This window comes from Ruditapes philippinarum, unplaced genomic scaffold (genome assembly GCF_026571515.1).
Source record: "Ruditapes philippinarum isolate M1 unplaced genomic scaffold, ASM2657151v2 ctg1222_1_1_1_1, whole genome shotgun sequence".
Lineage (NCBI taxonomy): Eukaryota > Metazoa > Mollusca > Bivalvia > Venerida > Veneridae > Ruditapes > Ruditapes philippinarum.
Window position 1 is genome coordinate 434,325 of NW_026864020.1, and position 17,962 is coordinate 452,286.

General features: G+C 31.3%; 1 protein-coding gene across 1 annotated transcript in view; it reads left to right on the forward strand.

The window, feature by feature from the left end:
* Nucleotides 1-16,724, forward strand: part of LOC132724134 (protein mono-ADP-ribosyltransferase PARP14-like) — a 60,430-nt gene extending 43,706 nt beyond the window's left edge. Inside the window, 14 exon segments of the mRNA XM_060708950.1 lie at nt 2,304-2,540; nt 3,275-3,496; nt 3,660-3,726; nt 4,005-4,187; nt 4,331-4,396; nt 4,773-4,961; nt 5,786-5,995; nt 6,957-7,165; nt 7,388-7,512; nt 8,349-8,504; nt 8,674-8,777; nt 9,338-9,507; nt 9,796-9,973; nt 12,381-16,724. Coding sequence (XP_060564933.1) covers nt 2,304-2,540; nt 3,275-3,496; nt 3,660-3,726; nt 4,005-4,187; nt 4,331-4,396; nt 4,773-4,961; nt 5,786-5,995; nt 6,957-7,165; nt 7,388-7,512; nt 8,349-8,504; nt 8,674-8,777; nt 9,338-9,507; nt 9,796-9,973; nt 12,381-12,670 — 2,406 coding nt within the window. The 3' untranslated portion in view covers nt 12,671-16,724.
* The last annotated feature ends 1,238 nt before the right edge of the window (nt 16,725-17,962 follow it).

Genomic DNA, 17,962 nt, shown 5'->3' on the forward strand with positions numbered 1-17,962 from the left:
CTGTCCTAAGCAATTGCTTTTTATCTCCTCTCTGAAACCAAAAGTTTACGGTCTTCAAACACCGCCATTCCTTGCTGATCTTGTTTTATACCCCCGAAGGGAGGCTGTCTGTCCGTCCGTCCGTATATCCATCTGTGCGTCCCCACTTCCTTCGTGTACGTACCCATAACAACATTCTGTTTCGTCCAGGCACCACGTCCTTTTTTCAAAGGTCAAGGTCACACTTATATTTTGAAGGTTCACGTTATCTCAATAAGAGATTACAGTACAATAATACAAAGAATGATATTAAGCAATTAGTTACTTTCATTCTCTTTTTGTTCGTAATACCTACATGCTTAAGAAACCTTTTCGGTGGCATTCGTCACTTGGATGACAGCCCTGGTTCATATTAATTTTGATTAAACTTGACAGAAATGCTCATTGCAGGAAATATCGTGTCCTAGAATTTTAGAATGTGTTATTTGAAACTCCCTTTCTCCGGAAGCGCATTTCATGAGCATAAAAAATTGTCTAGTGAGTATCCAAATTTGTGTTCAAATTGCAGGGTAGAGATTACAATTGACCACAGGGTCAAGGGTTTTCCTTATATGAGTTTAGTAAAAAAGTCCCCTCTAAAACTTCACAAGCTTAAGCTTTAATTTTTGGCACGAAACATTGTTTAGTAGAGTTCTGCCGTTTTTTTTTCGAATTTTACCTTTGGGTCGATTTGTTCCGATCCCTGGGACATTGCTTTACTGTTTTATGTTGTGGAATAAAACTTTATATTTTCTCCCCTGAACATACAAAAGCAGCAGGGAAAAGGTTAGAATCGGCCCCCGGTGCCTTTAATGTAAGGAACTTTAAATCGTCTTTACTAAAAAAGCCACACATCCTAAGCTTAGATATTGTTGCAAAACAATGTCTTGTGCGTGAATACCAACTTTATTCAAAATAACCCTGTTATAAAAATTGATTTAGCAATTAGTGACTTCCTTAGAAATCATTGTCTTCCGTTTACAACTAGTGATTAACATAGGCACCATTAGCTTTCCGTAGCAACCAGTGCTTTCAATGGCAACCCTATAAGGGACAAGCCATTAGCAAGAACCTTACACTCATTAAATAGTAATTTGTGGTTCCAGGAAGAGATTTGAGAGTGTTTTAATATGCTTAAAGCATTTAACATAATCAAACCAAAATAAATTAGAGAAAACTAAGCCCTGTGCTTCGTAATTTACGAGTAGATTTGTTTAAGATAAATGTTTATAAAATAAGTCTACATAAACAAAGTTGTCTCCAGGTCGGGACCAATTTACAAAGGTTCATTATTAATTTTACATTTATAGTGGTATATAAACATCAGGTCTACAAGGCAATTATGCATGTCGAATTTCTTTGCTATATACATTGTAGTTTTACACAATAAGACTTGGATGTTTTTCCTGTTTAAGACAATGTAAATTAAGTGATATACTTAGCAGTACCGATATTGACTTTAGGGGTATGATTATTATCGATTAAGTAGAGGTTTTAAAGTCCATGCTACTTGCGAAATATCTCTGCTCTAGTTAATATAGTCTGACACGTTTGATCTTATTTAAGTCTGTAAAAATCAAGTGACCCATGGGCAGTGCAAATATTTACCGAAAAGTGCAAAATAAGTATCAGTTTTGTTAAGAACTACAGGGCAATATAACATGACTTAAATCTGTGATCTGAACATTGTAGTCTCGCACAATAAAACAAAAATGTTATTTTCTATATATGACTATATAAATAGAAATATCCCTGGGGCGGGCCTAATGTTCCTTAAAGGGTCATGGATATTATAAGTTGTGTCAAGACAGACAAAGCTGCATGATAAATATTTATGCTAAGTCTTAAATGCGTTCTTCATTATCATAAGTCTTTTAAAAATATTTGGCGCCTGGGACGTGCAAATTTAGATAAAATGAAGCCCAAACCAGGATCCTGCTCATCATTTGCTATTAACGTAACATTTGTGCCAAATAAGTTTTTAATTTCATTATATTTGTTATAAGATACAGAGCCGGCACACAATTTTAAAATTAATGTGACATTGACATTGACCCGAGTAAGGTCATACATGTGATTATTTTAATATGGCAGCATTCCTCCGAAATAGTTTTAAGTTCTATCCATCAATTTAAAAGATACAGAGCGGACACGAAATCTTCAGGATATTGAGTTTCTTGTCAAGTATTAAATTTAACTTCTTTAGGTAGTAACATATTTTATATACTAGATAAATTATTAACTCAAACAGACAAAGTAACACACTTTATAATTATTTTAAACAGGTGGATGTAATTGTAAACACAACAGCGCAGAATTTGGATTTAAGAAATGGTGCTGTGTCAACATCCCTGTCAAAAACAGCGGGGCAGGAACTACAGGATGAAGTTAATGCAAAATATCCAAATGGCCTCGAAAAACGAATAATAGCTGTAACTGGTGGATATAAACTAAATTGCAAGTTTGTCATTCACACAGCGTTGTCAAATTACAAAGACAATAATCCGAAGGAGAGTATCAAAGTAAGGATCAATTTTTACTATTGTAATTTTTTAAAAGTTACCGCAGTAGCAAGCATGCGGTATCAAAGCATGTTTATTGTGAAATAAATATTTTAAAAGGATGAAAAGATCAACTGCAGTTTTACAATGCAGTAGAAAACTAGAATGATAAATGTTCTCAATAAGTGTGTCAAATATATATCCATCAAATCATGTTTAAGATTAAGTATAAAATCACAAATACTTCAGCTGTGAAGATGTTTTATAACTTTTTTTTAACTGTCTTATATCAAATATTATGAGACATTACGAATATTAAAAAATGTATCATATTAAATTTTTTTATACCTGGCTAAAATATTCAAATTTGTCAACAAATGTTGCAAATTGTCGCCGTGTAAAACACGGTGTATAAAAATCTCACTTTTAAAAGTGACATTGTGCTGCTTTTAATAACATTTTTGGATACGGGAATATCATGAAATGCAAAAATGATGATATAAGAGAAAAAATATATATTTTAAAAACAAGACCGACACTACAAAAACACTAACGTGTTTGTAATATTTTGATTTCATTGATATGAAACCCGTGCTACAATGTTGAAACATATATTGGTTGACAATTATAGACAATTTACACCTTTTTTTGGGTTTAAATATAATTTAATTGTGCCAAACAAATACGTTTAAAAGAACAAAATTTTGTATTTATTAAGAATAACAACCTTATAGATAGTATTTTGTTCTATTAAGGGTCTCCATAAAGTGATGAAGAAATGTTTAGAAGAAGCTCAACGAAATAATTGTCAAAGTATTGCTTTCCCAGCATTTGGAACGGGTAATTTAGGATTTCCACGAAATGTTGTCGCCAAGGAAATGTTCAAAGCGGTAGAAAAATTTCAGAAAGATTGCTCAAAGACGAGTGTCAAAGACGTGAGGTTTATTGTTTATCAAATGGACAGTCAAACGTTTCAGGTAAAACGTTTTGCGATATATTTTCATCTAATCTTGATTGCTTTATATCGTCTGTAAATATTTACTTTATTGATAAGTTTACTTTATTAAATACATTCTGTCTTACTGTTATTTTAAAGCATATACATGTAGTAACAAAAATGACATTTTATTATTTGTTTAGGCTTTTAAGGCAGAGGAGACCAAGTTACTTGAGGGGGTACATTCAGCATCTTGTGCAGGGAAAACAGGTTTTTGTTGACATCTTTTCAATCTTGCATTTTCATTTAGCTTGCTTTTTCTAGCTTTAATGTATAAAGGTAAATATTATAACATATCCAGTAATACTTTTTAGTGTTTTATTTTATTCTTTTAATTTATCTTTAAACATAATACATTTGTAGTTATGATATAATAATATTTTAATAATCATTGAATACAATAGCTGGTACATTTTCCTGTTATGGAAAGAACGAACTTTTTATCGTACGCGCATAATATCGCAACTAATTTGAATCTATTAAATCAGGACAAACTGCAAAATCTCTTGGATTCGAAGTTGTGCCTACAGTTAACAGCAGCACTGACCAACAAACTGGTGGAAATTACTCATTCGATGGCATCACGGTCATAATCAAGCAAGGGGATATTACACAGGAAAATACAGATTGTATCGTTAACAGTACTAATGCTAAATTGAACTTCAAAATAGGTAGTTTTAAATTAAGTTTATGCTTTTAAGAATATTCATTTGTTACCACCATTAAAATTTAAATAACTTTATACATAATAGAATCTACTATATTTTTTTCCAATTTTCAAATAAAAGTTTGATTAATTTATATATTTATCCAGGCAAAGTGTCACAGAGATTGATGGACGTAGGAGGAGTTGAATTACAAGAAGAAATAGAAAATCACAGTAATTTTTAATTGTCTTTGTTTGCTATTAAAGTGAGTTAAGACAAAAAGCTATTTGTACATACCACTACATTAATTTTGAAAATCGGTCATGTAAGTTTATCAGTATGGTAACTGATAGTACGTTTGCACCTTTTTCAATTTTGAAATTTCACCACGTCTGGCTACTCCTTTTGAATTATAATTTACGATATTTATATATATATTGCTGTTATTATAAAAACTTTGAAATAAGGTTCTTCAAATATTTCATCAATCAAATCCTAAAGAAATTACAAGTTCTTGAAAAGAATACATCAGTAAAATTATTTTACTCTTAAGTAAATAAAATCGAACTAAGACGTTATTTGCTATGATTTTTAATTGTTTTAAAATAGAAACAGAAATGATGAGAAACAAAATAGTAACTACATTAGCACCAGGATTGCCTTGTAAACATATCATTCATATTGAGGCAGACTCGAAAGATGTAGCAGCAACTGTAAAAAAGTGCTTAAAAGAAGCTGAAAACGAGAGGATTGGCAGCATTGCGTTGCCTGCCTTTGGAACTAGCAACATGTTTTCAGGTAAACAGTTTGAACTTAATATCTACAGTCACTTGATGTCTGATGCTATATAATACAATTTCAATACTGCAACATCTTCTTACTGCTTGAAATATCAATAATACATTACGTAGTTTTACACGAGGGTAATGTGTATCTACATAGTCAAATGAACACTATTTTCCTTTAAATTTTGCCGTAGTTTGAAACACATAATTTTTGTCTGTGGATCTATTTTTGAAATGGCTTTCAGTATTCTAATTGATTTTGACCTTTGAGGCACAGCCTGATGGCTTAGCCGTTGGTCTGTCGGGATTTGTATGGACGACCTTTATGCTCGTGGATTTTATATTTTGTTTCCATTATTTCTGACTGGTTCAAAATAGTGAATCCATAATTTACGAATAAACATTTTTAGCTCAGGTAGGAATTTCTTCCAGACCAACAAACTCCCCGGAATTCAGTAAAAAAAATCTGCTTTACCGAACTGAAAGACCAAGCTTTATGCAAACTTTTAAATAAGGTCTTATTTCTTCAATATTCTTAATCAGTTTACAATAGTGGTCAATGTTTGATTTTATCAAAATTTCTATTAGTTTTAAACTGTACTCAGCTAAAGGCACGTGTTGTTACCGTTGGAAATGTGTTACATAGAACAATCAGGCTATCAACATCCGTGTGCGTTATTGCGCTGCGCTGTGGTACAATACACAACCCTCGTATGTGTCTGAGTGTATATCATTGTATTTAAGTAATAGTTTCATTTGTAAGTAGTCTTAAAATAGACTGTATTTTTTTAGAAATGTATCGATGAATCTCGATGAATTATTTTCATTCTATTAAAGGTTCCAAAACATTTGACTCAGAAATTGTTTCTGAAGTTGCAAAAACCATGATTAAAGCGGTACGGGAATTTTCTAAATCTCAGCCAAGATACACGAAAGAGATCAGAGTTGTTATCTACCAAACTGATTTGTTACCGGAATTTTTAAAAGCTGCAGAAGATGCGGGTGATTCAAAAAGCTGGTTTGAAAATGTTTGGCAAGGAGTAAAAAGTAAAAAAATGTTTTATCATAGACGTGTATTGAATTAAATTTGATTAAAAATATTTTTAAGCTTGTACAAAGTATATCAATTATCTTTTAGTCAGTCCTTTAAGTAAAATTTTTCATTACACATGATAAAGTTTCAAGGTAAACATCTTTGCGCAGTTGTTCTGTAGAAGTAGTTTATTGATACTACATGTATTTAAAAATGCGCTTACTGAATATGAGTGGTATGTATGACTTTGAAAATATTGTTATAACCGTGGTTTACCGATTGACACTAACAGAACAAAAAGCTTCTTTTATAGGTTAAAGTTATAAGAGATGTCAAAGATGAAAAGCTTTTATTTTCTATTTTACGATGGGCGTTTATCTAAATAATGTTTGCAAGTGACATAAACACATAAGGACAGAATGAGGTTTTAAATTACTTTCTCTAATTGACTAACACAATTGAATGCTCTTGTAATCTATTCTGTCCGTACTGACAGAAAGATATGCATTGCAAGGGTCATTTCAATGTCTGTAATTCTTATGAGAACAAAACAAACAAAGATATAGGGAAATTATTAGGTAAAGCAAATAATTTTAATGGGTATCTGAAATATCTGAGAAATCAGCCCACTTCTGTGAAAACTTCACTGTCGTGATATACGGTGCAATCTTTGGAGACCGGTCGCTGGTTCTACGTTTTTAGTAAAACCAGTTTTAACTTGTTACAAAGCTTTGAACATAATCTGAGCTATGTGTACAAGAAACCAAAAAGATATCAGATAAAAACTTTACTGAGCTTTCTTTTCTTCTGTCAGACGCTGTAATATAAAAACATCCTCTGGTATGGACGTGCATGGGAGACAAAGCAGTAAATCTCTCTTATCGGACATTTTTAATGTAACATGACTTAAGACTATATCGTTTTTGAAAAGTCAATCTTTAAAAACCAGTAATATTTTAATTTTTATATTTTCAGATGTTATCGGCATGAGAGGATCTAGCGATGGAAATGATAGTATGAAATCAAATTATGGACCCGACTACAACTCTGTTTCATTCATCATTATTGCTATGAGTGATGACATCATACGTAAGGCTATTAAGAAACTTGAAAATTCTCTCGAAAAGGAAATTCATACAAAAATTATCGATGATCATACCATTCGTGAACTGGAGGACATTCAGGTATAGCAGAAATTAGATCATAAGCTATAAATCAAATGTAGTTAATTTAACCATTCTTTCCTGTTGCATATTACTCCTGTCAATAAACATTAATTTGTCAACATCTTTGTACCTTCTATTAAATACATAAGAATACATTGATGTATATAAGAATTCTTTTGTTGCTAAAAATATTGTGCATCTATGTTCATACACTCTATAAATAAGAAAATGTAATTTAAGGTTGACGAAATACAAGGAATAGCATATCAATGTCATGTTGAAATGAATATGGATAAAGGAAAAGCAACTATAAAGCTTGCAGGAATAGTAACAAACGTAATGAATGCTTCAGACAAGATTAATAAGTATGTTGATGAAACAATTTTGGCAATGCTATTTTTGATAGAGCATAAGGATAAGCCATGAAATTGTCTCCCTGTTCAAAGAATTCCGGGTATTGTGAAATCAAAGCTCTAAATGATACTAATTATTTCTTTGTACATTTGAATACTCGGAATTCCCTACAAAGACATCAGTTCTTAGGTAATAAGCATACTTCCGTATGGACACTACCAATAATACATTATCTATTCTTCGTCAATTAATGACATACCTAATACTAGACTATAGTCCAACAGTGTTTTGCAATTTTTCTAACATAAGACATATCTTAAAGAAAACGAAACTTATATTGAACAAACAATTCTTCAATTAATTACATTTTTGACAACTTTGATTTATTGAATAGTATATGAGATATTGCTTAAAATGTCTTAATGGAATCCATATGGAATTGGACTAACGTGTCACGTTAAAGTTTCTATAATGACCGTCACATAAACACATCTGCGGATGTTTCAAGATTCAACATTTACCAGTTCATGTTAAATATTAAATATTGCTAAAGCCGGTGCTAGGGGATGATTACGATAGCTTGCAATTACCACAACTGTCCAAAAACAGGCTCAATTAAACCGACTCTGCAAAATTTACAATTTTTGCCGCTTTCTTAAGGGATTTTTTTTCTCTATTTTACGTAATTTTTGTAAAATTCACCTTTTATGCAATATATATTGTCTTAATTTTGTTTGGTATAATTATAGAAGTAAGTTGTGCATGCATAAGATTTTGAAATGAAACCAATTTTGAAATATAACTTTTTAATGGTATAAATCATATGTGTTCTATACAATTATAACAGGCTGCTGAGAGATGCAGAAAGAATGGAATATTTGAAAAACATTGAAAAACATATAGAAGTAACACAAACCGGAGAAAAGGTTACAGCGTATGATAAAGATATCAATATGGAAATAGAAAATGCGTACAAACGCCAAAAAGATACAGTTGAATACGTGTATGTTTTTTTTAAGATTAATGTCAAATAGGAAAATCATCATAATTTGCATAGACGGTTGTACACTTATAAATATTTTAAAAATAGATTACTTGCAAGAAACATTTGAAAATTGTAACAGATGCTCAGGATTAAAAAAATACTAAAGCATCTTTTTCTATTTCTTTAGCGCTAACGGGACTGACTATATTCTTGACTTTGGATTAATGGAAGAGTATCCTGAAAGTAATCCCTCAGATAAAGCTAAGGTCATCAGAAGGGACCTCGTAAAGGGTAATGTTTCATTTAATTAAAGAGGTATAAACGTCGAAACTGTTAAGAAAATCAGTCTGTATGATAAGCTACATGGTTTAATTATTAATATGATTGTAATATTCTTAATGTTTCTGAATTCAAAATTTAATAATTTTCATGTTCAAATTTTGAGTTCTGCTAAAGGCGATGCTAGGGGGCGTACATGTTCACTTGTACTTTTCATTGCCGTCCATGAATAGGCTGAATCAACCCGAGCCTGCAATATTTTCAATTTGTCGTTTTTAGACGCCTTAAGCGATTCCGTTTTTCTCTATTTTTAGAGAATTTAAACAATTGTGAGTAAATTACATTTCAAATTTGATAAACAAAATCAACAAGGAAAGGCGGCGTTCAATAAACGCAGCCCACAAACGACCCAGTAACAAGGACCAGCGGCAAGGAGCCCAGGAGGATCCCAAATAGAAACATGACAGGGCACAAGACAGAGCACGGACACTAAAATCACTTTAATAATACATATAAGAGGGAAATTAAAGAAGAAAAATAATATTACAGTGCGTAATTAAAAAATATTTCAGGTGGAACATTTGAACTCCCTGCACACTGGGACGATATGAAGGGCGGAAATTTACGAGTAGTTAGTTTGCCTACTGGAAGTCCCGAGTATACAGCAATTGAAAAACAATTTAAAGATTCTGCAGGACAGTATAACAAAAATGGTCAACTTATGGACTATACTGTTGACAAGGTTGGTTAAAATTCGTTTATTCTATACAACCTGTTATTAGTAACCATAAAAATACACCTTTCCCTTTTGTTTGATATATTCCTTTATGTTTTGTTGTATAAGTATTCATTCATTTATTGTGCCGCTGACATTTTATATAATATCTAGAGTATATTATATATAATTTAACCTACTAAAATTCTATTTTCTTACACTTTAAGGGTGATTGCATTTCATTCAGTCTCAGTATGTACATGTATATAAAATTCTCATTCCTAAGATTTTGTATCTTTTTTTCATAACTCGAAGATCGAACGCGTGCAAAACAAAGTACTTTGGGAACAGTACCAGTCCAAGAAAAAACAACTTGAAGACCAAAACCCGTCTGGTACCATTAATGAAAGAGAGCTTTGGCATGGAACCAGTGCAGATCCCGTTGACAGCATCAATGCACATGGTTTTAATAGGAGTTTTTGTGGCAAAAATGGTGAGAAAGAAAGTGTAGCACAAATAATCAATTTAGTTACTTTGAACTTCATTAAAGCATTTATTTATCTTTCTTAATACGCGTCTACACACAATAGAGTCTTGAATGCAAGTATCATTTTCTGTTTCCTTGCGTAATGTAGACACCTTACTTGAATCATTTTTAATGAAAAAATATGTGAATCCATGAAGATAATAATTCCTTGCGAGCAGATAAGAACACATACTATTTTTTCTGCAAAGTATTGGCTGTCAAAACTCTGATAACACATGTTTGACACAAACCATATGCCCTGAAGGTGTGATAGTATTGTAATTTTAACTATTGTTTGACTTTTTGTAGATTAAGTGTACATGACCTGTGAATTTTCAGTAAATGTTTACAATGTCTTGGTCAAAGGAACAAATCGATACATTGATACACAGACGAAATGATCTGTTTTTCCAAAGTAGAATCAACAGGGATTTTAAATGATCTTATTATGTTAGTGAATAACTTTCATCAAGTAAAAAATATGTATCAATTAATAAGCTCAAACATATTTTATCTCACATTTTCCAATTGTTTAAAAAATGTACACATTTCATTAACTCTACTCTTTTTAGATAATTGCACCATTTTCCTCTTGTTTATTCACACAATTTATAGAAACATGATAGTCTTAGCAATTCTTGGAAATCTTAATAAGACATTGTAATAAAAAAAAGTGCCTGATTATACGAGGGCTGTTCAAAAAGTTCGTGGATTGCGGCTCTACTGTTCACATCTTTTAATTTGCGTATATGATTTTACAAGAAACATATATGAAAATATGTCCTTAATAAACAGTGAAAAAATCAATACAATATGTTTACAAATAAAAATTCTGTGACAGTTACAAATCACAACGGATGCACAATCCGGCGCACGCTGATGATGAAACAAAATGACGTTCGTGACGTCGCAATATAAATGAAACAATTCACCAGCGTCATTGTTTCTGAAAGTACTCTTTATAGTGTTCAATATCTGCGGATCATATACCAAAACCATTTTTCTGTTTGCGATGATGACCCGAGATATAAAGTGGTCATCTATTCGCTCCATTCTCTGTATAAAGGTCCGAGTGCCGCATACTTTCCGCTCTTTATCGGGATTTTTGAGTAATTTAGACACTAAACGGACAGTGTTATGAAGTTAATTTAAATGTTGATTGATAGTATCAATTTGAAACCGCCCTCGTCCGATTTTTAAACACTATGATTATCGATGATAAAGAAAATATTTTATCAACTGACACTTATTCTTAGCGGTAAATCTACTGAACACCGGCTAGCATTAATTATCAAACGGACCAGGGTAAATACAGGAAATACAAATAATAACTACAAGTATTTATTGTAAATACGCATATATCCTGATGAATGAAATAAAATATTATTTTGATTAAATTAAATTGTTTTGTCAGAATTGAATGCATAGACCCGATGCAGAAATTAAACATGTCGGACGTCTTGCAAAACTGTCATAATGCCTGAATTTCTGTAGATCTTTTGCAATTGACGTTACAAACGTCCCAACAATTTCCCGCTAAAATTATTCGTCGCCCTTTCTGTCTGTGAGTATGTATTTGCCGTATTTGAATCGCTTGCGCGACCTGAAACCAAGAGACTTGCTCGACAACTCATTGTTTTTCGTTAATTTAATCACCTTATAAAAATAAAAAGGAGTATACCACATTTATTGGTAAAAATTTCCGAAAGAGCGAATTTCTAGTTTTTAAACGGGGTTTATACTTCCCAACTTACCCGTCTGTCTACTGCTGCTCAAAACTTGTTTGTTAAGCTATTCGACGTCCAAACGACGCCAAAAGTCAGATTTATGTCATTTAAATATTAATAGATGACTACTTGTATTTAACTTCATAAAACAATCATTTAATTTGTTTCATCATTTGTTTATATTTAAGCATTATATGAAAATTTCGGCGTGCGCCGATGTTGCGTTGCCATGGTTATTAAAGTGCACATAACTCGTAAAGGAAATAAAAGTTAACAATAAAAGTAAATTTTACTTTTGAAAATAAAGGCACTCTTTCGATTCATATTCACTAAGGGTGTGAACCAAGTAAAAAATGACAGCAAAAATCCTGGAACTTTTTGAACATACCTCGTATGTTGGAAAGGCCATTTATTTAGCTTATCAAAGTAGGACATGTAAGAAACTTGAGCAGATGTAGCTGAAGTCTTATGCATTTAGGAATATTGTGTTCCTTAATTCTGTCATGACATTGGAGGTACCTCAAAAACATTTGCAACGCGACCAACGTCTTCCGTTTTAAATTCCCTATAGATTATGTGTCGGTTCTTTTTTAAAAGTTTGCAACTCTGTGGTACTGTTTACTGTTTCTATCATTTGTATTTTTTAGCTACTGTATATGGTGACGGTGTTTATTTTGCTTTAAAAGCAAAGTATTCATGTCAAAACACATACTCAACAGCGGATTCAAGTGGAATAAAAAGAATGTACCTATGCAAAGTGTTGACTGGTGTATATGCAAAAGGAGAACGTGGAATGAGAGTCCCACCTTCGAATCCCAATGGAGGACCACATGCACTTTACGACTCCGTGACTAACGACATGAAAGACCCAACCATGTTCATCATATTTCACGATACTCAAGCTTGTCCCGAGTATCTCATTTACTTTAAAATGTAAAAAATCATGAAAACTATAGAATTTTCTGATATTTTTTTTATAAAAGATAACCTTAAAACATGATGATCTATCAATGGTAGCAAAAGAAACACTTAACAGACAAAAGATGTACATGTATAATGTGATATAATCTATTGACGCTATTGGTTTCCTATAAAGAAACAATATTTTATCTTTAAGAAACAATATTGAAGCTAACTTTATTTTGTTTTTACTTAGTTTCTATTTATTCAATAACGCTTCGATGGAGTTACACTATAACTTACGTTATTACTTTTGCAGTTACATTTTATAAAATTGTACACACTGCAGTTGTTTTTATATTGTTTTGTTTTCCTATTTGAGCAGTTTAAAAAGAGTTCTGTAATTAAATGCACAAAAAGCATGTATAAAAAACAGATAATGTGATTCCCGTACTTAATATGTAACTTTCAATAACTTTTTTTGTTGTAGCACAACATTTATCGATTTTACAAACATTTTTCAAGTAATCCAATTTTTATATAAGTTAAAATATTTTTAAACCGTTAACAGACAGCTTTAAAATATATATGCAGATGTTATTTTTTTACTATATTGTTGATGATAATTTTGACTTTATAATTGAATTATGTAGTTGTTGTTATTTTTGTTCTATGATCTTGTTGTTCTTATAGATTTATGATTTTGTTGTTATTATTGATTTATGTTTTTGTTGAGATACAAGATCATTATACTTCTTGATACGATCAATTAAAAACGCTATCATAACTACAAGCTTGCTACGTTTGAATCAAATAGGTACACACCAGGGAGCAATATTTAGATTTATTTAAAATTGTAGCTGTCTATTTACAAGTTTGACATATAAATAGAATGCCTATAAGCTAATTCAGTATTTGTAAAATGAGATTTTAAAATTAAAAAAAAATTTAGTACGCAGGGCGTCACTGATTTTCCTCTACACCATTTATTCGATTGCTGAAAATCTTAATATAGTGTTGATTTTAACTGGTATGTTCTCAATTAATTTTGTCGCAATAGCTAAGATATCAGTCGTACAAATAGGGGTTATATTAATAAATTTCATTAACTTTTCTTAATGTATTATAAGCATGTACTAACATCATTGCAAGCTAGCCGACAAAATAAATCTGAAGCAAAATGATAAAAATAATATCAGGGTTTATCTACCTTTTTTGAGACGAATTTGTAAGATAGTAAAATAGCATATTAATTTTAATCAAACTTGCAATAAAAAGCTAGTCACACTCAAAACAATATAATTATAGAGGATTCCTGCAGATGTTAGTGCACGGTACATTAGCGCCTTTCTTGCATAAAGGTAACAAGTGTGATTCGCATTTTGGGATATATATTTGGTATAAAGAAATCATTGCTTGTGCTAATTTATTTGACAGTTATGTCTTTATAATCAACTTATCATTGAATTGCTTTATTAAGCTGTTTTTATATTGTACGGAAATATCCGTTAAGACATGTTTTCTTCCCCGTTTATGTATACATGCGTGCGCAGTTTCTTTGCAAGAATATGGCATAATAAGTCAGTCTGAGCATTTCTTTATTCATCATGTGAATTCACGTTGCCATTGCATATACCTTTAAGGGTAATGCAATATAGAGGATATTGAATGAGTGTAAGTTCAATACTGAATTTATTGCACGAGTTGAATAAAAATATATTATGCGAGCCTCTGGCGAGCATAATATTAGTTTATTCAACGAGTGCAATAAATTCAGTATTGAACTTACACGAATTTAATATTCTATTTATCACATACCCAAATAAAGACCGTTTCACGTGAAATGAGAGTCATTTTTCATTGACGCGCCTATAGTTTAACGCTAACATTTAGCGCGTCTTTACACTAAGTTTGTATAACGCTAATGACGTCACGTCAAAATATATGCACGGCCGTGCAATACCATATTTACGGAGTCGCAAATTCGGCACGGGTGTGTGATAAAAGAAATTAACTTCTTGTTTCTATTGATTTGTGATCCCGCATTAATGGGGACGTCATATATTATGCATATTACCAACCAACCAAATAAAGATCGGATTATAAAGAGACTGCCGAGAAAATAAAATGTTTATCTTTTTACAAAACATTAAACCATTATAGAATATTTTCTTATAATTAATATTTGCTGGGATATTGTCATAGTATGTTGTATTATATGAACAATTCTTAATGCGTATTTTTAATGGGTGTTTCATGTACATGTAACTGGTATATATGTCTAGACAACATTTCAGTTTGAAATGAAAACAGTGTTACCAAATAATATTTTGCAAGCATTCTGAACCTTATCATTTAAAAATTGCGCGTATTAACAATGTTTTTTTGTATTATTTAGAATACAGTTATATGTCATTTCTTCTATTTTTGAAGCAGGCATTAAAGTAGCAAGTCTATAATTATACATTTACAATAAGTAAAGAAAAAATTTTCGTCCAAGGCATTTTGAGAATTATTCATTCGATTGGAACCCAAAAAAAAATCATAAGGCTACAGAAGATAATTTTAGCTTTTACTGAAAACCATCTCCTGCTATGATTTATAGAATGATGGCCGTTCTATTACAACTATTTGTAGGTCAATATTTAAATGCAAATACTTTAGTTTCTCAGTCAAATTTTAGGAAACTCATTTTTTCACTCTAAATGAAGTTAACCAATAAGTATACATCGAGACTTTTTTCCAGAAAATCAGAATGTGATAATTGAATAGAAAAAGTTTTATGTGATTCATTTATTTAATCTTACGCTTAGAAACTCATAGTTTATTGTTTATAAAAAAGTAATAAGGTTTGGAATTCGTTTGCCACATGTGTTTTTATCATATGCGTGGCTATTAATGGTTATTTTTTGTATCTTTTATGTACAAAAGTTATACTTTGCTTAAATGTACTACATATACAGACATTTATTTCTCAGTAGTTTTGCAGTGCACACAGATTATCTGTTTGATACATATATATTCAAATTTGTGATTGTTTGTATTTAAAAGGTAATGGAAATTATACGGAGATATGGTGGCGAAGACGAAATTTGAAAACCATAAGCTTGTACATACTCGGAAACACAATAAAGTGATATTTTAGAAATTATGAAATAAGAAATGTTTGAAAGGAAGAAAAAACATAAATTGCAACGATTCATTTATCTTGATATTGTGTTTTAAAATATCTAACATGTCATCTTGTCTTTGACTTTAATATTTTAGTAGTTACTTTTACTTGATGTATTTTTAATTATCTAAATATTTAAGTATTGTGATCTTTTCATACGATGAATCAAGTAAGTTTAACAATTGATAAGTTTCATACAGCCAATTACGTGACTTATATTAGTTTTGATAAAATCATCCTGTAAAATGTGTTGTCACTATTGAGGTTTAAGAAAACTTATATGTTTAAAATGTTGACACTACCGAGGTTGATGCAAACATGTATGTAAAATATGTTGTCACTCCAGAGGTTTATGAAAACATGTTTGTAAAATATATTGTCACTACCGAGGTTTATGAAAATATGTATGTAAAATATATTGTTACTACAGATGTTGATGCAAACATATATGTAAATTATGTTGTCCTTACCGAGGTTTGTGTAAACATGTATGTGACATGTTGTCACTACCGAGGTTGTATAATATTGTGTGACTGTCGCAATTGATGCAAACATGTTTGTAAATTAGGGTGTCACATACCGAGGTTTATGCAAACACGTTGTAAAATTTGGAATGCTGTTTTTTATAGTTTTACCTCAATAGAAACTTCATTAATACAGTTAATTTAAGAAAAAATTGAATCAGACTACCAGGACTTTTTACTTCTATCAAAATTATGATGTTCTGGATAAAGAAAAATGTAGTAATGAATAAAATGTTTCGAGTAGTTTGTATCAAAATAAAAAAAAAAAATCAACATAAATGTATGTTTTAAAGAGATGTACATGCTTCAAGATTCTTATCGTCGATATGGAAAAATACACATTTTGTACATTTGAATATTATGTATTAATCTGCTAATAAAATTCTTTCGTAGAACATTTGTGTTTGCTTATTTTATCACTGCCTTTTTTTCTCATATGTATTCAAATAATCATTGAAGGTACACGGTAGATATATGAAAATTATTACTTAATACCTTAACAAACTAGATCATTATAAACTTACCTTTTCGTTATTCTCTGTGTTATTTGATCATTATATTGGTTGTAGTTTAAGCCATGAAAAACTGTTAAATCAACAGCGGCATTGCTCGTGGCATTGGTTGGTGCCCCTTAATGCAATGTTTCAGGCTCGAGCATGCACCCTTTAACCTTTTACCTCATATAGACGTAATTTGGCGGCTTTCTGCCCCCCCCCCCATTTTTTGAGGCCTCAAACAGTGAAAAAAATGCCCTATCTAGGACCCAAACACTGTTGTTACAAAGTGACCACTTTTCTCGGCGCCCCTCCATGAAAATGGTACATCAGGGGGATGTGCCCCCTTCTGTTTGGGGTTTTATAAGGGGGCAGTAATCCCCCTCATCGCCAAGAAAATTTTGGAAATGTGACAGGGTAAAAATGTCCTCAGGTCGATCTCAGAGAAACTAGAAACCGACTCTGAAAAGCCTTTTACTCTATCTCAATTCATTGAGAAGTTGCAGCACTTTGAAATCAGTTTTGATGGAAAAAAGAACAATGCAAAATAGTTTTTTTTTGCAATTTTGAGACGTTCCCTGTTGTCGTGGTAACAGGGAATTTACGATTGAGCATGCTGTTACAGAGGCTATGGTCCAGTCAACATTTGTGCCAAGTTTCATCATTATTAAAGTATTTTTCATAGTTTCATATCAGTTTGAACTTGTAACAGGAGGCTTTTCAATGAAAACGGCCATTTTTCACGTTATGCTCATTCACAATATGCTCATGGGGTAAAAGGTGATGGGGTAAAAGGTAAAACCACCGACTTTTCCTCTGTAAGGTAGAAAATAATTCAAAGTTATGTTGATTTGTATTTTCATATGTTGAAAACATCATGCATACACGTTCCTCGTTTTTGTATGTTTCTTATATTCTAAAATAACAATTAATTTTGTGATTTTATGGTTGTTAAACAAAACTACCAATTTCCCCGCAACATGAATCTTTTTGATAAAAAGATTTTGAAAAAAGAATTTGCAATTTTAGAAATTTCATGAAATGCTTTATTGTTAAATCATTTAAATATTACAAGAGACCATTCAAAACAACTTAAGAAATCAGATTTGGTTGCTTTCGTGTGATGTCATTTAAAAAAG